The sequence below is a fragment of the Pongo pygmaeus genome, chromosome 2, assembly GCF_028885625.2.
Source record: "Pongo pygmaeus isolate AG05252 chromosome 2, NHGRI_mPonPyg2-v2.0_pri, whole genome shotgun sequence".
NCBI lineage: Eukaryota > Metazoa > Chordata > Mammalia > Primates > Hominidae > Pongo > Pongo pygmaeus.
This window is the reverse complement of record NC_085930.1, coordinates 124,283,463-124,309,083: the sequence shown is the minus strand read 5'-3', so window position 1 is coordinate 124,309,083 and position 25,621 is coordinate 124,283,463. Positions and strand designations below refer to the sequence as shown.

Sequence of the window (25,621 nt, the reverse complement as noted above, 5' to 3'; positions counted from 1 at the left end):
TTGAACACTGCCCGTTAGCAAAGCAAAGCTTTGCTAGATGGTTCCCAGAGGTTAATCTGCCCATTTACTGCCAAGTATGCTGCTCCTTAATCTGTGCAATATTATAATAAAATAATAGTTGGTCTTTGGCAAATCAGTAAGTTTCTTTAATCTCAATAAAGCATAGTGACTGCACTAAGCCCATAAATAATGATTCTGATACTCATTTTGACTTTATTCAGTATAAAGAAGCAATTTCTCTCATTTAAAAATCAATCGAACATGGTGAAGAGGAAAGTGAGTTTTGGGATTTGAATTTGTGTTTAGTTTACTAAGATTTTTTGTGTAACATAAATGGAATGAGAAAGTGTTCCATTTTCAAGTGCCATACTACTAAATACTTTGCTTTCTAAATTTGTCTGTCTTTGTAATTGTTTTATTCTGCTTGGAAATACCATTGGGGACCTATTCCTTTTCCCCAGTCCTTATTTTTATCATTTGTGTGCAAAATATATTGAGTTTTCCCCCACCTGGAAGAAACAGTTGCCATTTTAAAATACTAACACTTTTTTTCCCACAATTTATATGGTAGTGATTACTCTCTATAGCTTGTACTTAATTTCAAACAAACTGAGTGACAGAAAGATAGACTAATTCATACATATATACATAAATTTAGAATATGGATAATTTTACCATCATGGCACTTACTGAATGGAACCTGGCTCAGTTGTTCAGCTCTGTTGACCAGAGCTGTACACCCTAAGCCATACATACTACACGGTATAAAATTAGTTCAATAATATAAGATAATTGTGTCTATATGCCATTTAAACATAAACCACTGCATTTAAATTTATTTATCCACTCTACTAGACCATAAACTCTTTGTCAAGAGAAGCCATGTTAGAGTTTTTGTTTTCGTTACAGCATCTGGCACTGTCTTCCTTGTATGTAGTAGACGCTTAGTAAATTTAATAATATAATAATAAGAAGAAAAGGAAGATCACATTGTGGTTCAAAAATATCACTAATAATAGGCAAATTCCTGTTCCAAAAGCTGATGTCTTGTTTTCGTATTTCTGGCACCCAAATTTCAGAATGCTTAGGCAATTAAACTGGAATATGAGGGGACTCCAGTGGAGCAACCTGTTTTCTGTACAGTGGATATTGTTACCCAGGTTATTTTCCTCTGTTTGCTAAGTGTCTGAGGCTGCAACCCTTCCTGTTCAGGCAGTCCATATGTGGTTTCTTTTCTGTATCAACTCCCTGCATTTTATATTTTTAAGACATTTGAAAGCATAGGTGATTCAGGTTATAATGGCTTAGAATTTTTCTCACAGTAAGCTCTTTTGTCTCTGGCTTTTGCTTTTCAGCAGGAACTATCTTTTGCCTTTATTTTTTCACAAATCTAAGGTAGACCATATGGCTATCATATTGGTTCCCCTGTGGTATCCCGGCTTTACTATGATGATCACTCACAGTAAATGGAGACAAAAGGAGATACTGAAGAAATGAGTAGGTTTTCTTGTTGTTTTAAAAGAAAAGTTGCAATAAATATATCAATGCTGTTATTTCATTATCTTCTGTGATCACATAATGCAAAGAACTAGGAAATCCAATAAGGAAAGATAGTCAGGAATAACTGAATAGTTTAGGGATACAGTAGAAATCCAGCAGAAATACAGAGGTATGGAGGCAGTCTAAGTGCCATCAGACTTCCAGGCAGCCTGCCAACCACCCCTCTCTCCCTGCAACTCAGTCATCCTATTCTGAGCCCAGACAACAGCCTCAGAATATTGCTAAGCCCAAATGGAAGGTGGGGAAGGATTTATAGAAAGGTGATTCATTGTTAACGTCTTCAACTGTTAAACTTAGGTAGAATTTCAGCTGAATGTATATATAATTCTTAGCCAAAATGTTTGCTTATTCTGTTTAGAAATCACATTTGACTCACGGTTGGATTGTCTTTGAAAGAATTTGGGTGCTACACCAAGCCATCTGTGTTTCAAGCGAGCTTTTATGACAGTCATTCTGAAGAGGTGGAACAATACAAATGTGAAATTTAGTGTGCAGTTACACTCTGAGAGCAAGTCTCCTTGGCTCACTGTTGATGGCACTGCAAATCTAAAGCAGGAGTTCTAGTTTTATCATTACTTCCCCCCAATACACCTCAAAACACACACATAAAGAACAATCCCAATGTTGGTAAACAAATAAGCAGTTTAAATAGAGAACTTAAGGAGCCCACAGCAACACAGAAGTGTAAAATAAGCTTTTGAAGTTGGTAAAGAAACATTTAATGAAATTTCAGATGGATTGTCACACAGTGGTTCAACTGAATGGCAAAGGTCTCAGGGAAGATGTTGCCAGCAAATGCACTAAAGGAAACAATATAAGAACCATCTGGACACTACTGTTCTTTGTAGAATTCCATTATAGATGGATGGATGGGTAGATAGATAGATAGATAGATAGATAGATGGATGGATACACACACACATACATACAGTTTTTTCTCTAAAGTCACCAGGCTTGTAGTGCAATAAAAATAGCAAAACTTTAAATTAACACACAGGGTTTAAAACATTTCAGGAAAGCATTGATTATATCTGCCAATGGAATGAGTGTATTTGGCAAACGACCTAATTATCACAGAGTTGGTTCTTTCTCACTGCTCTACTTCTCGCTAATTGCAGAACTGCTGGCCTTCTCCCCCTGACAAGGAAGAAAAACAAGGACAGGAGTGTGTGGAGAAAACAGTGACATTCAGTTTTAATTCATTTGAACCTGCTGCCAAGCTTAATTATGTAATTGAGAGAGTGAGACGGGTGGGCTTACAGCCACTTGGGCCAGAGTTTCTGATGGTTAGCATTTGCCAGTGTTGTGTTGAGGATTTTAGCAGTTACTGGAAAGCATTATTAGCTGAAGCTGAACTAATCTCCCCTTACCCTTCTCCTCACCAGGTGTAGGTACAGAGGTTGCTGTTCCCAGACTTGATTATTTGTCATTAAGGAAAACAAATTGAAAGCAAATTGAAGTGGCTTTATTCCTTGCTAAATGCATCATTATTCTTTAGGGGCAGTCTCCTATTTCATTTTGTTTTCTTCTGATTGTGATGTAGTATCTGCTGTCATGTAAAACTCAGTAATGCAATGTTTATTTCTAGAATGGGAGTATTTTTCAGGGTTGCTTGAGACATTTTACATAAACTTCCATTGTAACTAGTGAAAGTGAGTATATATGAAAAACACATAATTCAGTGAAATATTTCTGATTTGGTAGCTTATCCCCTATTTTTAATTTTATTTATGAAGTCTTTATCCCCCTTGGCTTGGAACCGTCAATACAGATATTTTATACAAAAGGGCCAGCCTCTCTCTCCTTGCTGGCAGAGTGACTCTTTATAAGTACACTTTTTTCAAAGTTTAGCCAGAACGTCCCTGATTCAGAGAAAGCTCAGGGTGTCTCCTACCCTCACAGAAATGTTCTCTGTTCAGATTGAAGTTTAGTCCTGGAGGTCAGCATCTTGATTTTGTAATATCCTGTGTACCATGTGGGGGTGGAAAGGAAGAGAAGAAGCCAGAGAGAAGACACGCTAGACTGAAGGGTGGAAGCCATAAAATAAGAGGCTGCCTGCTGAGTGGCAGCATGGCTGAAACAGAACCATGACCACTTAGCATTACGTGATCTTTATAGCCCAGCAGTATTAATAGACACTTTTATCAGTTCATCCCCTTCATAGTTCCATGAAGTAAGTTAACATTTTTCAAACGTGCTTTCCATTTATTTTCACAAATATTTATTAAGCATAGGCTAGATGTTAGGTACAGTCCCAGTACCTGGGGTAATACAAAGAAACAACACCTGGTAATGGAGAGTGCTCTTTTTTCTTCCAGGTACAATGGGTGAAGGGGAGGATCCTTGTCTGGCGAAGGGCAACACTTGCATGAAGTTTCTAGACACGCCCATCCTTCTACTCTCTCAGGAATGTTTTTCTATAAATCATCCACTTGTCCTCCTGAAGTTTTAATCTATTTTCTGCTTGATCTTTCCTATCAATATTCAACATTCAAAAATGCCAAGAACAGTATCTGTCCTGTAGAAAGTGGTCAATAACGATTTGTTGAATAATTTACGTGAATACTCAGCAGTTTCCTACCCTAGCTTCACACTGGAATCAGGTGGGAAATAGATACACACACACACAGACAACCATAGCATCTCCTATCTTAAAACAAACAAACAGAAACAACTCAGTTGACCTTAGATCCCCTGCTAGCTACATCTATTTCTTAATTCTTCTTCCCAGCCAAGATAACTGCAAAGAGGCCTGTAAATCCTCCTCCTCATCTTGCTCATACTCTTCAACTACTCCTGCAGGCTTCAATCCCCACCACTTGCCTAAAGCAAATCATGATAATGACATCATGTTTCTAAAGACACTGGGCGTCTTGAAGCTGTCTTCTTGCTCAAACTCTCAGTAGCATTTCACATAATTGATCTCTCCCTCCTTCTCAGAATACTTTCTTACCTTGGATTTGAGACATCTGATTCCCTTTTCATTTCCTTCTTCCTCTCTGACTCTCCAGCTTTCTTTGCAGTCTTTTCTTCTTATGTAATGCCTAAATGCTGAAGTTGTTTGAGTTCTAGTCCTGGACCTTTTTCTTTTATACTTACTCTGGGCATTTTTGACTATTTCCTATAAATAACATCTATATCTTTGTGCTGTTGTCCTCCTATATTTCCAATTTCATCTCCATTTCTGAGCACCAACCTAATATATCCAGCTGCGATTTGACATTTCTATTTAGATGTCTCGGGCATTTCTGACTCAACATGTCTCAGACCAATAATTAAATTTTCCTTCTCCCCTGCTGGTTCTTCCTTGAGTCTTCCCATTTCAATAAATTACATATCCACTCACCCAGTGGCTTATGGCAAAAACAAAACCAACCAAACAAACAAAACCAGTGGTAATCCTTGTCTATGTCTTTATGTCTTCCTTCTTTCCAGTTCAGTCAATCCATTTACAAAGCCCTGTTAATTCTGCCTCCAAAATATAACTCAAAGCATCCATTTCACCCTGTTTCATTGCCAGCTGCCTTTCTTCTGGAATGCTGCAATAGCCCCTAAGTCATCTCCTGATTCCATTCTAGTTTCCCAGCTCTCCCACAACATTGCAATCTCAATTTAAAAATGCAGATCATTTCACACCACTGCTTCTTTAAAACTTTCAATAATGAACAATCAATAATTAAAATCTATATTATATGCTCTCATTTACTTTCAAGGAAGATCTGCAATTTTGTAATTATATATTCATTTGTATGGTTATTTGTTCTCATCCATCTCCCAACTCAACTATTAGTTGCATGAGTGGGAACTGACGTTTTTTCCCACCACTATATACCCTTTGCTTAGTGCAGTGCCTGAAATAGAACTTTATTATTGAATGAATAAATGAGCCGATGAATGGATGAAGAAGATTGGCCAAAGTGTAAGGTACAAGGTGGTTCCCATCTCAATCTCAACTTAACTCATCAACGGCTCCATTGGCAAATGTACTGATTAAATGAGCTCAATTAATTCATCTTATATGGAATTGTTTTATTCCATGCCATTTAAGGAATTTTCAAGAATTGAGTCCTTTCTCTGATGGGCTTCAGAGGCTACTAGAATAGTTTACAATGTGGGGATATAAAGCAATTCATGGTATGGTGTATTTGAAAGGACACATGCAGACTTTACTTCAAATCCTGGATCTGCTCAATGAGTGGCTGGCTTGTGATTGTAGTCAAGTTGGATCACCTTACCCTAACCTCAGTTTCTTCATGTGTATAATGGCATGAAGCAAGTAGTACCTGATGTTATTATGACTTCACCAAGTACCAGTGTGTCAACTACCCAGCACAGCAATCAGCATGTGAGAGATGATATCCAGATTATAGTTTTGCTTTCTTCTCCCCTTGACCCTAGTTCTTGACTATTACTTTCACTTTTCTTTCCTATCTTACTCATCTTACTGGGTAGTAATACTTATATTACCCATTTAGTTTGATTTTGTAGGAAGAGAAGAATTTGCAGTACTTACAGAACAGGCTTCCTTTTGGACTAGAAATACAAACTTCACAGCTTCTCTGCCCAGCTTTTCAAGAGCATTTTACAGTACACTGCTGTGTAACAAGTTCATTTTAGGATAACATGCTGGGAGGGAGAAAAAGAAGACGAGATTCGAGGGGAAAAGATTAAAAAGTTAATTAAAAGAAACAACTTGGTAATTGGATTCCCTTGCACTCTTCTTTGGTTATTTTGGGGTGAGAGGAGGTGTCACAGTACATAGTTAGTAGGTTTGCTTCAGTGGCTCACCTCAAAATTTCTAAATGAGATAAGTGTAAGAATACAGATGATTCCCTGCCTGACAGATGAGAAGAAATATAGGATACATATGGTGAGCTTTTTAAGCATGCCAAACAAAGCTGTCCTTATACTCACTCTTGAGCATTTATATTAAATTTTCTTGGCAGTTAACATTACTGTTAGGCTAAGCCTTGGACTATTAGCTAGCTTAAGGACATGCAAAATGGACTTTTCATTGACTCTGTTTTACTATTTATTTGCTTTCACCATATATAGACATCCACACAAGCGCACAATCAGAGTAGCATAGGAAACTCATATAGCCTTTTCAGACTGTACACTAGAAACAAATAAGCAACATAGTATTTCTTATTTTTAAAAGAAACAAGAATATTTATGTATTTAATCATTCTTTTTCACAGATCCGTAAGAGTCAAAATAATTTAAGATGTTATCATTGAGATAGACAAGATAATAGAGGAGCATGGGCTTAGTAATCAAATGGAACTAGGTTTTAAACCCTCTCATTCACAATATTTACTTATTCATGAAGTCAACATATATTTATTGAATGCCTACTGTGTGCCAAGCACTATTGTAGTTGCTGATAACCTTTTGCAAGTTCTTATCATGGTTTTTGTTAACATCAATATTTGAGGTTTTGAAAATTAACTTTAGGGAGAGAATTTTCTATATTTTCCAGCATTTTGTGTACCTCACTTTTGCCATAATCCATGAAGAAAGAACACAGTTAAACAGTCAATTAACTTACCCACCAAATTAGGTTGAATTGGGTTACTGATTGTACACCCAATCTCCAAAACAATGCCTAGAAAATAAGAGTTACTATTTTATGTCTGGAGATATTATGATTTTATCTCTCCCAAAGCATTAAGGACCACTAATCTAAGAGCCTAATGTTCAACCAGGGTAATATGTCAGAAGAAACAAATGCAAGTCTATCTGTAAACTTGTACTTCATCAGTTAAGATAGAGATTCAGCTTTTTGTGAATACTAACAAGGGGGTTTTGTGTTTTCACAGGTTATGGTTTTGTAGATTTTGACAGTCCTGCAGCCGCACAGAAAGCGGTAGCATCTCTCAAGGCAAATGGCGTGCAGGCACAGATGGCTAAGGTAAGATTGATGTTTAGGGGTGTTTGTATGTGTGTGTGAGTGAGAGAGAGATAAGGAGGAAGGAAGAAGGAGAGATTAAATATTTCTCCTTTGCTCTGAGCTCACTCAGACGTGGAGTTTGCAACAATTTGGTTTATATTTTCTTGTTAGGGAAAATAAGAATCTCCACATTAGGTTTGGCTTAGGGGAATCTGTCTGGCTTATCTCATTGTTTCTTTGTGTATATTTATTATTGTATCTTTTGTTATGGTAACCTCATTAGAGATTTAAGGACACTTGTGAAGTGCTCTGTTCTGCTTGAGAAAGGTGGGGCGTGTCTGTGTGTGTGTGTCTGGGACTTCTACTGGTAAGCAGTTTTGGAGTAGTAGAATTATCAGCAACTTGTCTTTGATAAACTGTGTGCTAAAAAAAGTGTGCGTTCTCTTAGCTGGGGAGAGCTGATTGTCGAATGATGGGATTGTCTGATCTGTGCAGGGAAATGAGTTTAACTGAAGTGTACCGTGTCTGTATTGCTAGAATTTCACTTTGGCCTTTATATGGAGAGTTTTCTAAGATAATTTTAGATATTAATAATTTTCAATAATTACGTATTGTTAAATAGAATATGTATTCTAGAACCTTCTACCTGAAACTGTAATATATTTTATTATCTAAGAAAATAAGTTAAATTATTTACAATCCTTTTGTATCATGATTTCAGTGGTGGTCACAAGAATCTATACCTGATAAAGTAACATAGAACTATATACACATATTGCGCCAATGTCAGTTCCCTGGTTTTGATATTGTATAATTATATAACATGTAAAATTTGCAGAAACCTCATGAAGGGTACATAGGATCTCTCTGTACTATCTTTGCAACATCTTGTAAATCTATAAATATTTCTAGATAAAAAGTCAAAACAATTGTTTATAATATGGATGCTTGTTAGATGTCTGTTTTAAAATGATGGCCATTTAAGATTTATTCACCTGCAACCTAAGTCTTTAAATATTCTTTCTGATTGAAAATAGTGAACTTATTTATCTCTAGATTCTATAAATTTTAGGTGGAATGGCCAACAGACCTTGAAATCCTGATCTAATATATTCATGCTCTGTTCATGTATACACTTAACTATTCCCATAAGAGTTGAGTGATATAATGATAAAGTAGTCAAATTTTCAGTTATTTGGATTTTGTTGAGATTGCTAACATTATTTGATAACATTTTCCAATTTTGACCTCAAATAACTAGAGGTAAGATATTTGGTTTCTTCATCTACAGTTGTCTTCTAGTAAACTGATACAGAGCATATCTGTTAACCTTTTGTTGCAAGTCACTTCCCATATAGATTACTTTGGTGAACTCGTTGTCCTTTATGACACATGACTAGTTGTTCAAGGCAGAATAAATTTGAATTCTTTCAGCTGTGTAATGTATTCTTCATCAAGATTATGCCTGGAAGCTTTGGATTTTTTTCATGGACTAAGATTGATGAAGTTAATATTTTTAATTAATAGGGAAATTATATACATGTCTTGGTTTAAAGGTTACTTGGCAAAGAGTCAATGGCATTAAGTAGTGACTTCCTGTATGCACAAAACAAATGATGAAATGGAGCTGTTAGGTATATGTAAAATAAGTAACTTGAATTTGGACTGAAAGCAACACCTACTTCCAAGAAAATGAATATAAAAATGCTTAACGAAAAAGTTGTTATTGGAATTTCTTGATCTGTTCCATTGGTAAACTCCCAAATCTGGAAGTTAGCAGATTGTAGCACTTTAGAAGTAATGAAAACAGCATGCATAATCTCCACCATTTCAAATGTCCTCAGAATATGTATAGTTAGTTGTTAGATAAAAACCACTGCCATCTTCTGTAACAGGAAAAGAAAGTTGACATTGATTTCATAACTACTGAGGAACCATTATGAATATTTTCCCTCAGTTTCCCAGTATTCTGGTGCACCGAGAATCCCTCTTTCTCCCTCTCTATTACCCACCCCCACACACCCTCTGACTCTTTCATTCTCTCTCTAATCACTGATATCTCACCTAGTCAGAAGGCTATTTGATTTGGGGAACTATTTTAAAGACCTCCTAAAATGATTATTTTTCCTAGCCAGCATTTTGGCCATTGGCTCATGCCCACTGTACAAAAAAAGAGATTCCAATTGGAATGTTTAAAGTCACTTTTATTTCTGTAGTTTGCTCAAAGATTTTACCTTATCAATTCTGCTGCCTGTGAAGTTAATTCTTATTCTCTTAGCTTTACACTCATATCTGCCTACTGGAAAACTTTCAGCAATGAATGACTCTGTAATTTAACCATCTATAAGAAAATAAATAGGCTCCCTCTGAGAATAAAATAGGACAAGCTTGACCACCACCTGTATTAGCAGGTTTCTCACTGAGCTATTGGATTTCATGGCATTTTACTCCTTTGTCCTGGTGATAACTGTTATTTATTATCATATAAACTTGCAGTCTGCAGGGTGTGTGAAACTTGCACTATATTTTTGGCCATTTAAGTATCTACTGAATCACCTCTTGCATCCCTGTTCTTATCAATATCCTACTATGCATGTTGTGATGTCACATTTTAATGACTCCAGGATTTCAAAATAAAAATATTACAAATACTCTAGTTTCCCAATAGTAACCTTCAGCTAACATACAACTCTCCAAGTGAATTGTTGTATTTAGCTAGCTTATTCCAGTGTGTGCATATGGAAAATCCAACTGATTTGTCAACCAACAGCAAGTTACCCAGGAAGTGGTAATTGGTTAATAATGAATTACCATTAACGTAGATGAACGTTTTTCTGTATACTTACTGTTCTGCCACAAAGGAGTTTTTTTTTGTTTTTTTTGGTATCAAAAGTCATGTTTCTTTTAGGGAATCAGATTCAGAATATTTTAGTAATACATAGTGGTTAGGAGCATAGATTTGGAGAGAAGTAAACTTGGCCTTGAATCCTGGCTCTGGTACCACCTGGCTGTGTGACCTTGGCTAAGTTACTTAAATGTCTCTGAAGTTCTCTAATAATAACTCTTAGGTTATAGAACTGCTGTGAGAATTTTAAAAAATACATTAATTATTTAGCATAGAGCCTAGATCATAGTAAGAATTTAGTAAATGTTAATTATTCAATAAATATTGTTATACATTTAATTCAAATTTGCTACTAAACCTTGTATAATTCATAATACATGTTTTAAATGTGTGCTATTCCAAATTATTTTCTTTAAAATATATAATAAGTAGCATCAAAGCAAACATTTTTATTGCCTACTCTGTCTAGGCAGGGTGCTGAATATTGGAGAATGAAGATTGAATAAAAATTCTTTTTTTTTTAATGAATGTTTAACATTTCTTCTATCTCCTGAATTGCTACAGCTCCAGACTATGAATTTTGGCTGTTACTGTTCTTGGCAACTTCAGGATATAGAGAAAAAACTTATTGGCCAAGGAATATGTGTCTCTATAAGCATGAAAAAAAGTGAAGAAATCCCTGCTAACAATAAGTTAACTTGCAGATATTTATTTTACTCATGTAGGAAGAAGTCCATAGATAGACAGCAGAGGCCAATTCTTTGGGGTGCCATCAAGGATCAAGGCAGCTCTGCCATCTTTTATCCCTGGCTTTTATGTCACACATTTATAAGATGGCTTCTAAAGTTCCAGCTCTTGTGTCCACAGTTAATCCAGGAAAAAGAGAAAAAAGCAAATAGATGAAGGAGCAGTATGGCTGATTTTGTCCTTTTAAAGGCTTTTCCAGAATCTCAACTCAGCAATTTGTGCTTACAACTCAGAAGCCAAAACGGAGGCATATGGTTTCCCCCTTTCTTGTAAGAGAGTATGAAATGATGAGTATTTTGACTTCTTTGCCTCTGCAGTAGAGAAAACTAAGAATAGTCCATCCCGTTGGCTATCCAGCATCCATGACATCAATAAAGGTGGCATGCATGCATACATTTTAGGTGGCATGCATTAATTCTTTCCTAAAAGGAACCCACCTCAAAGCTGTGATTGCATCTGGTGATTCCGTTATCTCCAACAGGCCCATGGCTCCTCCTCATAGCTCAGCAAGTCATACCTTTAAAAGAGAAGTTATCTGTCTGAATTCCCACAATGTAGAATGACACAGAAACAACAGGATACATGCACTTAAAGGAAAATGACTATTTAGGGAGGGAGAAAATGGGAAGCAAGCCTAATTATTGATCTCAAATACATATCAAATCCTGCTAGGTGGAAATAGAATTCTTGCATTGTCAGTGCAGTAAGTTCCTTGGTTATCCAATCACATAACCCCTGATTCTGTCATCCAGGGGGATCTTAATTGCCCCTTATTCTCTGTGGCCTCAATGAGGCCTCGCTGGAGAACTGCATAGCTTTGGAGGCTTTTCCTGGATATATTTAGAGACACTAGAATGGGTCTACATATTAAACAGCCATGAATTATTACCAACCAGTCCTTGAGTAATCTCAGGCTTAACAGGCATCTTTCTTATTTGCTTTCTGTCAATTCCAAATATGAGTAAACACAGTATATCTTATTCTAGAGGAAATGTCTGCAGAAAAGAAGTCACTCCCTCTCAGGGCCTTCAGCTAAGACTTCATCAGGTGTACTACCAGACTGCCATTACAGTTCCCAAACGTGATTCATTTCCAGTGGGATTTGTAGAGTAAATCTCAGTTAAGCAATCACAAAAGAGACTAAGTGTCCCAGAGGATGTCAAGTAGCTTGACAGGCATAATATAAAAATGTTATATCTACCATGGCAGAAAACTAGATGGGGACCAGAGGAAAGGACTTCTCTGATAAATCAATGACCTTGGTAGTAGTTGTCTTTGAAAAAAAATAAAAAAAAATCAGTGGATTTTTTACTTGAAATATAAAAAGATGAAAAGTCAAAATCAAGGAATACACAAAAGAAAATATTTTAAATTCAAACACACACACATACACACACACACACAATGAATTTACAAAATATATCACCACAGTGAAGCCATATCAGTTATATTCCAGTAGAAGACTTTTAGTTAATTAAGGAAGGGTGTATAATTTACAAGAAAAAACCAAACAACCTCATAAAAAAGTGGGTGAAGGATATGAACAGACACTTCTCAAAAGAAGACATTTATGCAGCCAACAGACACATGAAAAAATGCTCATCATCACTGGCCATCAGAGAAATGCAAACCAAAACCACAATGAGATACCATCTCACACCAGTTAGAATGGCAATTATTAAAAAGTCAGGAAACAACAGGTGCTGGAGAGGATGTGGAGAAATAGGAACACTTTTACACTGTTGGTGAGACTTTAAACTAGTTCAACCATTGTGGAAGACAGTGTGGTGATTCCTCAAGGATCTAGAACTAGAAATACCATTTGACCCAGTGATCCCATTACTGGGTATATACCCAAAGGATTATAAATCATGCTTCTATAAGACACATGCACACATGTTTATTGCAGCACTATTCACAATAGCAAAGACTTGGAACCAACTCAAATGTCCAATGATGATAGACTGGATTAAGAAAATATGGCACATATACACCATGGAATACTATGTAGCCATAAAGAAGGACGAGTTCATGTCCTTTGTAGGGACATGGATGAAGCTGGAAACCATCATTCTCAGAAAACTATCGCAAGGACAAAAAACCAAACACTGCATGTTCTCACTCATAGGTGGGAATTGAACAATGAGAACACTTGGACACAGGAAGGGGAACATCACACACCCAGTACTGTTGGGGGGTGGGGGGAGGGGGGAGGGAAAGCATTAGGAGATATAGCTAATGTAAATGACGAGTTAATGGGTGCAGCACACCAACATGGCACATGTATACATATGTAACAAACCTGCATGTTGTGCACATGTACCCTAGAACTTAAAGTATAATAAAAAAAAGGAAGGATGTATTCAATAGTACATTCTAGAACATTTTACCAAAGTGCAACTATTGGCCTCATAATGTGGCTTGTTGTCTACCAAAGCTACTCTTCTGAATGCACAGGTATATGACAGGCATTGTCAGCCACACTCCTGTAGTGTAAGATCGTATTAGTAGTTTTTGTTTTTATCATTCCTAGGTAAAGCAGAAGAAACAGGCTATTTGATATTTATTGGTCACTACAGTGGGATGGAGCCTCCTGGTAAACATAGAGGCTTCTCAAGGGCTCCTTAAGAAGGAAGGAAAGAGGCATTCTTCCAGGGTAACTTGAGCAGGCGATACGAGAGATATTTCCTGAGACTGGGTGGGAAACAATCAATACTTTATATAGTGATGGACAAGGGCTATCTGGGGATGCTAATGTTCCTAGAATAACGTCCATGTCTTTTTGTTTGTTTGTTTTGCAATAAGACCAAAGGATCAGAGATCCCTATATGCTATCATTTGCTTGTATCCCATTTTTCCCCCATGGGGACTAGGGCTGTAGGCTCGAATTGAAGCAGGAATCTCTCATTCTCCTACTTTCTCAACACATTTATGTTGAGCACCTCCTATCCACAAGGATTGTTCTCCATGCTACAGACATAGTACTGAGTCAAACAAAGTTTCATGAAGTTCACATAGGGGATTACAAAAAGTAACTGTTATACAAAGAGATATAATTTATTAGATTGTAACAATTGGTTTGAAGAAAATTAAAAACCAGTTACAGTTACAAAATAGGAGATGGAGATGGTGGTTAAATAGGATATGGAGATGGTAGTATTTTAGGTACAGTGGTCAGGAAAAGCCTCTCTAATCATGTGACATTTGAACACGTATCTAAAAGAAATGAGAGGAGAAAACTATACTTATATTTAAGCGATAGTTATGAAAAATTTATATAGTAATTTAAAATAGACCAGACTCTTTAGTGAGATAGCATCTTTGGGTTTTATTATTGTCTATATTCTGCATCGTCATAACAATAGAAGAGTTGCATAAACTACCATCATTTCCCCCCCTTTTTTGTGGGAGTTGTCTGGTTTCAAGTCATCCTAATATTGCACTGTTTAGAATTTTTTTTTTCATGTGAGTCAAATTCTAATTGATGAGTGAATTTTTATTTCAACACTTATCTTCTTCAAATCGTGTTGTTCTATTGTTGTACCAGTGGGTGTAAGAATATGACAAGACACCCTCCTCTACGGTTGTGGAATGCCCTTTAAATAACTGTGATTCCAAAGAAAAGCATTCTGATATTGCTTTTAACACAGTTCATTACTCTTGAATGACTGATGCTATGTAATGTAAACCTTGCTCTATCTCATTTCCTAAAATGAATATTTGTATCATTTGCTCCTGTGGGATACATCTTCAACAGACAGATCTCTCTAAAAATATATAAGTATTATTTTTCTCATGATTGAAAATTTTAAATTTTTCTGGAAAAGAAATACTTATTGGCTGGTCTTTTACATGTCTATAAAATATTTGTGAATGTCTGCTTTGTTGGCTATGTCAATTTGGCTCAATTTTTTTCCTGATCCAAATGCTGAATGCAGGGATTCAAAACTCAATATTGAAATTGTCGGGGTTGATCTTAATCCTATTCATTAATTATTTGAAGTTTTTGAAGCAGACTCATCTTAAGTTAAATATTTGTATTAGCTTATATCGAATGATTTCCATAATCTGCCTGTGGGTACTACCCTCTGCTTCTGCAAGGACTCTACTGTGTCATCTTAAGTGAAACAGTGCATATGTATACTAGTAAAATTCTCTACTTTCCTAGCATTGGACAAAAACAAAAATCAACAAAAGAATTGCCTCAGTGTCTTAAACTGGGCTCCCTACTAGTTGACCAGGCACTTACTTACTGAAGGATATGTGTGGAATTCAAGTTCTTTTCATCCTATAAGAAATATCGGCCAGGCGCAGTGGCTCACACCTGTAATCCCAGCACTTTGGGAGGCCGAGGCAGGAGGATCACAAGGCCAGGATTTCAAGACCAGCCTGGCCAACATAGTGAAATCCTGTCTCTACTAAAAATACAAAAAAATTAGCTGGGCGTGGTCGTGGGCACCTGTAATCCCAGCTACTCGGGAGGCTGAGGCAGGAGAATCACTTGAACCCGGGAGGCAGAGGTTGCAGTGAACCAAGATTGCACCATTGCACTCCAGCCTGGGTGACAGTGCAAGACTCAGTCTAAAAAAAAAGAAAGAAGAGAAACATCAACACTTTTACACTTTCATCCTGCCTCTTTGAGGAGAATGTGTCCACAGGCTGATCTCAGTCAATTACTCATTTCTTGATGTACTGTTGAGAAAACCAAATAATGAATAGTCTTCATTCATGGCTTTAATAATTTGTTCTTAAAGTTGAAAGGAAAAGGTATTTTCTCTAATCACCATTGTTGTACATGGGGTGGGCCTAATTAAAAGTACTGCTTTATCCCACGTAGATTCTGATCCCGTTGAAAAGGACAAAGAAGTATGTCAAAATAAGAAAACTATTGATTGTATGACTGCTGGTGTTACATTAGGAAAATGTGACTTAGGTTTGTGAGGAAAATGAATCTTTCAATAGCGAACGTCAAAATTTGGTTTAGCCATTCAGTCACAAGGAGTGCTGGACAACCATGTGTCTCCCCACCCATGGATAAGATCTTTACTTCTTATCATACTAGGAGGAAACAGTGAATGTGCTCTCTACTGGCAGATAGATCCCAAGGACAAGGGAGAGAGCAATGAGCCACACTTGCTGAGCTCTTGCTCTCAAACTCACAAGTCAGGTGAGTTATTATTTCTCCCATTTGGAAGTATTATGTAAGTGGACAAGTAAGAGAAGGACCAGGAGTGTTACACCACTATCTTTCCATAAGAAAGTAGAAGCAATGGAAGCTTTCCTGGCCCCAACTATATAAGCAACTATAATTGGCTTTCCTGCTTTCCTGGCCCCAACTTTTAACCAACTATAATTGCTTTCTGCATTTTATTTTTATACTGTACTGTAAAAATGATTGGATGAATTGGAATGGTAGAATTATATAATATATGAATTATGCTAAATGGCTGAACATTTTAACATTGAGAAACCTACAGACTACCAAGGTTCACGGTCCACCTTCTGTTTCTGTGTAATTTACTTCTGGTGTGCTCTGAGACTCTCTTCAAGTCCTTTAACTATATCTATTCTGAAAAAAGGCAAGGAGACAGACAAAAGGATGCAGGGAATAAAGGAAATTATTTCTTGAACATCAGCCTTATGCTGGTGAATAGGTTAAGTGCTTTTATAATTATTATCTCATTTAATTCTTACTAGGGTCCTTGGAGGTAGTTATTATTATTCCAATTGTACAGGTGAAAAAATAGGGGATGTCCCACATTCACTAAGATAGTCAAGTGGTCTTGAACCCAACCCTTTCTGGTTCCAAAGCCTTATTCTTTCCAAGGAGATCATAAGTCTGCTAATGCTGTTTTCTAGTCTCTTCAGCAGAGCCTGGCTTTTGAATTTCTAAAACGGAATAACAGACTGGATAAAATTATTAAATCAGTGAACTGCAGAATCTATTGGAGTCCCTGATATGCATAGTGGGGCTTCATGAATCTTTGTGGAATTAATGAATATGGGAATGAACAAATGAATAATCAGCACTGGTTATATTTTAATGGTTTTCAATTCTGATAAATTTTTGTGACCTCAAACTGAATTTTGCACAGAAATAGTCCTTTAATTCACTATCCTAACCAATTATTCAGGAGGACATAATTCCTGAGCTCACAAACAATGGTTCAATATAATCCTTCTAACTATTGACTGGTGGAATGGGACAAGATGGACATCTTTGTTTCTTGAGAAAATAGATGACAAGAATTTGGAAATGAAGACCAATAACTCTTATATTTTAGAAGTCTTAAAGAAATTGGGTATACACTTGCATATATTCACATGTGTATGCACACATATACATTCAAAAAATACATGTTTTTTTAAAGATGTTCAATTATCACAGGTAGCTATAATTTTTCCATGCAATAACACAATAACTAAAACATGTTTGATAGCCCCTCAGCACATCTGACTTTTATTGAAAGTGAAACCTAAAGATAAGTAATAAACAAACTTGAATGATAGGCCTCTGTGATCTCTGGTTTTGTGTGCATGCTATATTTATTACACTATGATGTGTATCACTTGGACACTTGTGAGAGCTGTTCACAAATGCATACAGTGGACACACAAAAACAAAACAGAAATGTGAGTGTTGTTTTGGGCCCGGAGCGAGGAGAGTAGCACTCTTGTGCGGGATATTGATTTCAGTTTGATCCTCTTTTCCCACCATGTCCAGGACACACTTTTTAACTGCTATTTGAATGACTTAACCACACCGTGAAACTTAGAGTCTGCTGGCTAAATCAGTGGAAGTTGACATTCCAACATCTGTAAGCACATTAACTCCTTCTTCATATCTAAGAAGTATTCCAAACTTAAGAAAATAATCAACTTTAGAAAAATGGTAAAATTCAAAACAAAACCAGACTTTTTTTTCCTATTGAAATGGATTTTTTTTTCACTTTTCTGTGAAAGTGACATTAGCAATATCATACCTTTCTATAAAGGAAATAAAGTTTTAAATGAAGCGGTACTAAGAGCTCATTTTTTCATACTCATGAATTACTTTTAGCCTAAGGATCCATTTGGAAATTATATTCATATATCAAAGATAAACTGTCTTCCCTGGTGTTCGTATTTAAGGTAACTGAACAAAGTTGCTTGATGAGACCAGCACAAAATGAATTTTACTCTTTTCTGATTCAAAGGTAAATTTCTTGTAAGATGATAGACGTTACAGAAATCATCATCATTAAAAAATATAAATCACACTCCACGAGAAGAATGACATGTTACTTGTGGACGAACACTTACCAGTAAGTGAGGTATCTGGTTTCGGAAATATCCATAGTTAGACATTAATGTAAGAAATGTCACTACCTTATAAAGATACAATATCAAACAAAGTTAAGTTTATTGGATTCCAGAATGCAGCACACAGAAGTCTGTGTTCTAAATTCCCAGAAAATATTGATTTGCTAATGTAACATCATTAAAAGTGTCTGCCCAGCTTCTGGCTTTATATATTCCTGAGGAAGCCACTCCCAATTTCCCCATGAAATATGTAAAAATACAGTAAAGAATGATCAACAACTTCCCTTGAAAGACCAAGGCTAATAGGCAATGGATTTCCAGAAATACTCAAGGATTTTATAATTACTGATAAAATCTTAGAGCAAAATTGAGATTCTTAATATCTCTTTAGTCTATTCTTAATTATTTTATACAAAAGTCCTGTTTTTCTTATTCTCTCTCCCTTGCTTAACTTCTAGAAGATAAGATTACACACAAACACACAAACAAATACATATCAACCATATCATATTGTCAAATGTAGGCATCTGATATTGTGGTCATTCCTGCTGAGTATGATTCATTTGAGGAGGTGCCTTCATCATCTTTTTTATTTTTCTCTTCTTCTTTCTCCCCACCTCCCTCTAAGAGCCGTCAGATCAGAGTCTCTAAGAGCGCAATCTGAGAATGTATATTTTAAAAACATTTCTCCTATAATACCTAATGCTTAACTGTATTTTTGATAAACTTAGATTTTGTTTAAAAGGAACAAAAACCTACAAGGAGGAAGCCAGCTTGAGTGCAAATTCAGTAGGGCAAAATGAAGAAACATTAAGCTAAGGAGCAAAGAGAACTAAGTGAAGTGAAGTATTAGAAAGAACAAAAATTGTGCAGTAACAGAACTAAATTCCATATTGGTGATAGTCGGGGCAGAATTGACACCACGGAAAATCAAATTAATGTCTTAAAGAACTGATTAAAGAAGCTCTCCCAATATGCAGGAAAATAAAGGTCAAATTATCAAAAGAATGAGAGAAAACATGGCAAGCATGGTGGACAGAGAGTGGAGTTTTTTTTTTTTTTTTTTTGGTAAAGCTACTATTTGATAACATAATAGGGTATCTGTAGCCAATAATAACTTTATTATACATTTTAAAATAAAGAATATAATTAGATTGTTTGTAACTTGAAGCATAAATGCCTGAGGGGATGGATACCCCATTCTCCTGTAAAAAAAGAAAATAGAAAAAAAAGTGAGTGGAGGTCTAACATAACAGTGAGTACATCATCCAGAAGAAGAAATAAGAATAGCTAAAACGGAAGCAATAAGCAAATACAGAAACTAAAGACATCTTTCCAGAGATGACATATCCTTTCATGGAGACTGAAAGGACTGACCACATTCCAATCACCATGAAAAGACACATGTCCACAGGTATGTAGGCTCATTAGAAACGTAGCTAAATTTAAAAATAAAAATGTACAAACATTCATGTAGCAGGGAGGCTTGGTTAACTAAAAAGGAACAAAACCTAGCTCTTTGTATATATTCAATATAGGGTTAAACTCAGAAGAGGATAGAATAATGATTGCTGATTATGGAAGATATGACCACAAAATTGTATACTCAGACTTCTGAGTGAAGCACAGAAAGACTCTCCATTTGAAGTGCAAAAACTGATCTTAATACATAAAGTATTTACCCAAATCAGCAAATATACTGAAAGACAAATATAGTAAACAAAAAAAGATGTAAACATACAAGTCACATATGAAAATCCACATTATAAATCATCATAAATATTACTAGTAGTAAAATAAATGTAAATAAAAAACCAAGATACTATTTTTACTATCAAATGTACACTAGTTAAAACAAATAGAATAATGATATTTTGATAAAGTTACTAATTGTTGTGGAAATGTGAATTGGTTTGACTTTTCTGAAAATTATTTTTAGTGTTTGAACTGTTCATTTCCTTCTAGAAACCTACCTTAAATAACAATCAAAGATGCAGAATGCTAATATTTGCACGTTTGTCCCTTCAAACCTCATGCTGAAATTCGATCCCAGCGTTGGAGTTGGGGCCTAGTGGGAGGTGTTTGGGTCGTAAAGGTAGATCCCTCGTGAATGGCTTGGTGCCCTCCTAACAGTAATAAATAAGATCTTGCTCTATTGGTTCCCATAAAAGTTGGTTATTAAAAAGAGCCTGCCACCTTGACCTTCTCTCTTGCCATGTTATCTTTGCACAGTCTGGCTTCCCTTTGCTTTCTGTCTTGAGTGGAGGCAACCTGAGGATCTCACCAGATGCCCAGTCTTCCAGCCAGCAGGGTCATTAGCTAAATAAGCCTCTTTTTTAAAAACATAAGTTATGCAGCCTCACATATTTCTTTTAAGCAACACAAAACTGACCAAGACACAGATCACACTCTGTTGTAGCATGAATTGTAAATGGTAAAAATTTGAACAACATAAAATACCCAAAAATAATCCTGCTCGACAAAGTCTCTGTAGTGTAGTAGCTTGAAAATTATGGCAAAGCCATCAACTGCTGCCACTTAAATAGCATTTTTTCGAGCATAGTCAATCTTAGGGAAAAATGGTCATAGTAAAAGTGATACTAAAATTCTGTAGGTAGGGAAGTGGGGTGATTTTTTTCTTCAATAATCATATCTGTATTTTCCAACTCTCTAGAATGAACATTGGTTACTTTGTAATGTAAAAATGACAATATCATAATAAAAAAGATAATAAATGTGATCTATAAAAAGTTACCTAGCTGATTATTCAGAAACCAAACCTGTCACCTGTCACATGGCATGTACTGGTTAATGGATTGTCAGAGCATGAACAGTGATGGAACTCTGTTGATCAAATGCTGAGGCAAATCAGCCTCTTTAATTAGGTACTTATTGTGACAATTGAGTTCATCCTAATAAAATAGCATAACATAAAATATGTATTTATTACTTATTTTACATAATAAAGATGTATAAATGTATAAGTACATATAAATACATGAAAATTATTTAGACAATGCTGTGTTTCTTGAGTACTTATTACTTAGGAAATGTAATTCTGATGTTTGCTAATAACCATCACAGAAACTATGAAATTCATATAATTCTTTATGCTGAATCTAAATGATAAAAGTGTATATGTCATCTTTGAAATTATGAAATTGGGGGGCCCTCCTACTCTATTTAGTAAGCTGTTAGGTTGTAAAGGATGTCTAAGATAATGAATAACATTACTTATAAAGGCTTGAAACTTTTCAAATGGTCTCCATATAGAGACAGACTTTTGGGCTGGAAGACAGCATAAATAAATATTGAGTATGATAAAGTGCTATGCCGAGGTCAAATGGTGAACATTATGCATTCTAAAAATTAAGGGACATGTGTTTGCCTTAATAAAATATTGTCAATAATCCTCGAGTATTAAAAAACAGACTGCCCTCCTATTTTACTGTTCTAAGGTTTCACTGTGCAAATAATTTCTAATTGTAAACAAAGTTGTCACACTATCTTGCACATTAAATAAGCCATTAATTAGAATACTGTGAGGGACAAAATGCTCTGGTCACTTAAGTATTTAATTCAGACTCTCAGTCTTTTTTGTTTGATGATGTACTTTTTAATTTATGCCTTGAAGTCACCAAGATAATACAGAAGAGGAGACAGTGGTGACATTTGCTTATGAGTGAGCATAGGCTGTGAGGTCTTGAGTAGAGTTAAGAGGGACCATATATATTCCTTCCCCACCTTGGGAACTCTGATTAGCCAGAAAGCAGCATTTGTAGAATGACAATTGTCATTCATTTGGACACAGTCTGATCTCTAAGTAAATCCCTAAATGCTGTGTGGGAGTTTCCTGGTGATTAGTTCTGTTTCATACTCCTCTTGCTGCAGGCAACTGAGTCCTCCAAATTTTAATAGAGTTTTGCCAGCATAATTGCACGGTACACTGACACAAGTTAGTTTTTCTTTTTTATACGTTTTCCTTCACTTGAACTTTCTGGCCATTTGCCACATGCATTTGACAGAAGAATTACAAATATAGAGTGTTATTATATCTTAGATGGAGGAAATGGTCCATGGACCCATGTCTGAAATGTTCAGTCTTGGCAATCAAGGCTCTCACCTCAGCATTTGCTGGGACACAGGAAACCAGCTAATGGCTGATAACGTCCAGGAAATTAGTAACTTGTGCATATGGTAAATGCTCCACTCCCAGCCAAATGATTTGTTTAACTGATGGCTGGAGTTCTCATAGGGACGGTTAGCACAGTGGAATAGTTGGGTTTTATTAACTGGACTATGTGCTAATCCTTGTTGTTCCCTAGTTGAAGAATGTAACCATAATGCAAAATACAATGGGAAATTCTATATCCAGAAAGTAAAGATGTTAAAGGCACCAACATTCTATACTCCAAAAGAACTGATTTTTTTGCGTCAACATTATTAGTACCACAATTTTCTTACAATTATTATCTTAGTTCAGAATTCTATAAAATGAATTACGCATACCTTTTTGTTATGATAAAGATATTAAATACAATGTCACTTTGCTTAACATCTTATTCCTATCCATTAATTTTGTTAGGGACAGTGATGATTATTTATAACCTATTGCTCGCAGTCATTGATTATCTACAGAGTGTCCAGATATCAGGACAGCCTTGTGCTTTCACGTGTTGTCTCCCTCAGGCCCAAGGTCAAGTGGCAGTTCCTTGGGAAAATCTTACTGACACCCAATTCTAGGTCATGTTCCCCTTTTTATCTGTTCTCATAGAACCTTCTTCATTATCATAGGGTTTATGTGACAATTTGTAATTTAAATTTTATACGGGAGACTATTGGATTACTGTTGCTTTTCCAGACTAGAGTATAAAATATAAATGCAAAGATCATAACTGTTACCACTCCCACTGTGTATCTTCTGAACCAACCACAGTGCCTATCCAGCAAGTAGCAAGTAATAATACTTGTTGAATGAAATAACTCTATGTGGTAGTCATTAATGTCCCAGTTTTACAAATGAAATAATTAAAGCTCAAAGAGCCTAATTTGTTAAAATCATACAGCCAACTGGATGTCAGTATCCTATCTCATGTCTAACTCCAAAGCCATTAATGTATTGGAGCTCTTTCTTTTTAATTGAGTAGGACAAAGAAAGAAAATACTGGAAAATTCATATTTTCTTTCATAACAAGGTTGAAACCTTCTCTGTGCAATCTTTTAGAACACTGGTTCTCAACTAGAGGCATTTTGCCCACCATAGAGGACATTTGGCAATGTTTGGAGACATTTGCGGTTCTCTTGACTGAGAGGAAAATTAATATTGGCATCCACTGACACTATATGATGCATGCCAGAGCCCCTCCACAGTTCATTGGTCAGTTCAGCTACCTCCCTCTTCTGTTTCCTTTCTTTCTAGCTTCCTTCATTGATTCATTCAGCATAAAGTATATGCATAGAGTGCTTAGTGTATAGAAAACCAATAATGAGTAAGATATAATTCCAGACCTGAGGAAACTTATGGTTTATAGGGAAGTGCAGATAAGTAAATAGGAAATTATTACACATGGTAAAGAGCTATCTAGAGGTGTACATTCACCTGGCCACTATGTTAATACTGAAGCTAACACCTGAACCACTGCTTTAGAGTGGTTCTCTCTAGAGCACTGGTTCTCAACTGCAACATCTATAAACATTTATGGTGGTCACAATTAGGGCACAAGTTGCTTTAGAGCACTGGTTCTCAACTGCAACATCTATAAATATTTACGGTAGTCACAACTAGGGCACAAGTTGCTACTGGCATCTGTTTGGTAGGTAGAGGCCAGGATGCTGCTAATCATACTGCAATGCATTAAATAGTGTCTCATTTTTGCTACAATAAAGAATTATTTGGTCTAAAATGTCAATAATGTCAAGGTTGAGAAACCCTATTTTGGCATAATAAAGCCAGATCATTGTGTTGTTGTCATTGCATTTTAAAAAATCAATCTTAATTTTCTTGCTCTCCATAATTATTTTTTACATATTGTAACTAGCAATTAAACTGTGAGTGTATAATATTTCATCTTATAAGTGACAAGAAACTATATGATTACTTATTGGAAACACCATTTTTAATATCTTTAATGACATATCTTACTAACATTTGTAGTTTATTGTACCTCCTTTGTTTTAAACTTCTATCATAGTACAATCTGAAGCATTTGTGACACTTCTATTTTTTAAGTTCAGCCCTTGGATGCTATTCCTTTTGGAGGCAGAATCCATGCCTGGTTCCTTGTCATCCTTCCTGTAGGGTTCTGCACGTGGCGGCTCTCAGATTTTTATTGAATGTCTCAAAGCAAGTTAATTCTCTTTCAGAGGCTAGGCAACTAAATGTCATGGGAAAGAAGAAACCAATTGACTAAAATAGATATCATACTACAGTACCTGCAAATGAGCTCAGATATTAAATTTTTGATCACTAAAAATTCCTTCAATTAGAGTTGGAAACCATATATGATTATGCTTCTGGATAATTTGCAATGGACGTTCCATTTTTTTTTTTTCAGGAAACAGCTCCGTTCCTTTAGTTTTTAATATCTATCACTCAGTGGATCTTAGCAATTAGTGATCATTAGTTTTCCTCCAGGGATAGACTACTAGAGGAGTGGAAATTTGGTTGGCATTTGTCTACCAGCATATCTTTTTAATGGGGTTAGAGAATGATGGCAATTAAACCTTAGGTGTTTTGAGATATCTTTTAGCATATCGGATATGTTGGCATACTCTTCCAAAATAAAGCAAAAATAAATCTTAAACTGACTTTCTTTCTTTTATTCATACACCACAACTTTCTCATAGCTTGTTTTGTAACTTGCATTGAATATTATGGTTCCATTCCTTCTTTGTATATTTCAAGCATAATATTTTATTCTGCTTATATTTTTGTAAATTGTTTATCCTCCTTTACTTTTTCTTCTTTGAAATACAATCTGAAAACAAGTTATGGATTAAAGGGAGCACCTGTGCAGAGTAAAAATTCTTAAACTGAAGAAAAAATGAAACATTTTACAATTGTTTAGGTATTATAGGCATTGACTGGCTAGTAAAAAGTCAATGCACCAGGAGAAGGTTGTATACCCTGTTAACAAAGGCAATTCCTCATGAAATGTTGTACATTTCAATATATAGAATAATATTGAATAATACTATGGACATTCCTTTGCGTTTTCCAGAATTTTAAATGAAGTAGATTTATAAACTTTCTATGTTGCTGTTAATATCAATGA

General features: G+C 35.7%; 1 protein-coding gene across 19 annotated transcripts in view; it reads left to right on the top strand.

Annotated features, from left to right (window-relative positions):
* Window positions 1–25,621, top strand: part of RBMS3 (RNA binding motif single stranded interacting protein 3) — a 764,097-nt gene that overhangs the window by 298,592 nt on the left and 439,884 nt on the right. For all 19 annotated transcript variants that reach the window (XM_054479599.2, XM_054479608.2, XM_054479604.2 and 16 more), the window contains one exon: window positions 7,383–7,474. In XM_054479599.2, coding sequence (XP_054335574.1) covers window positions 7,383–7,474 — 92 coding nt within the window. The remainder of the gene's footprint in view (window positions 1–7,382; window positions 7,475–25,621) is intronic.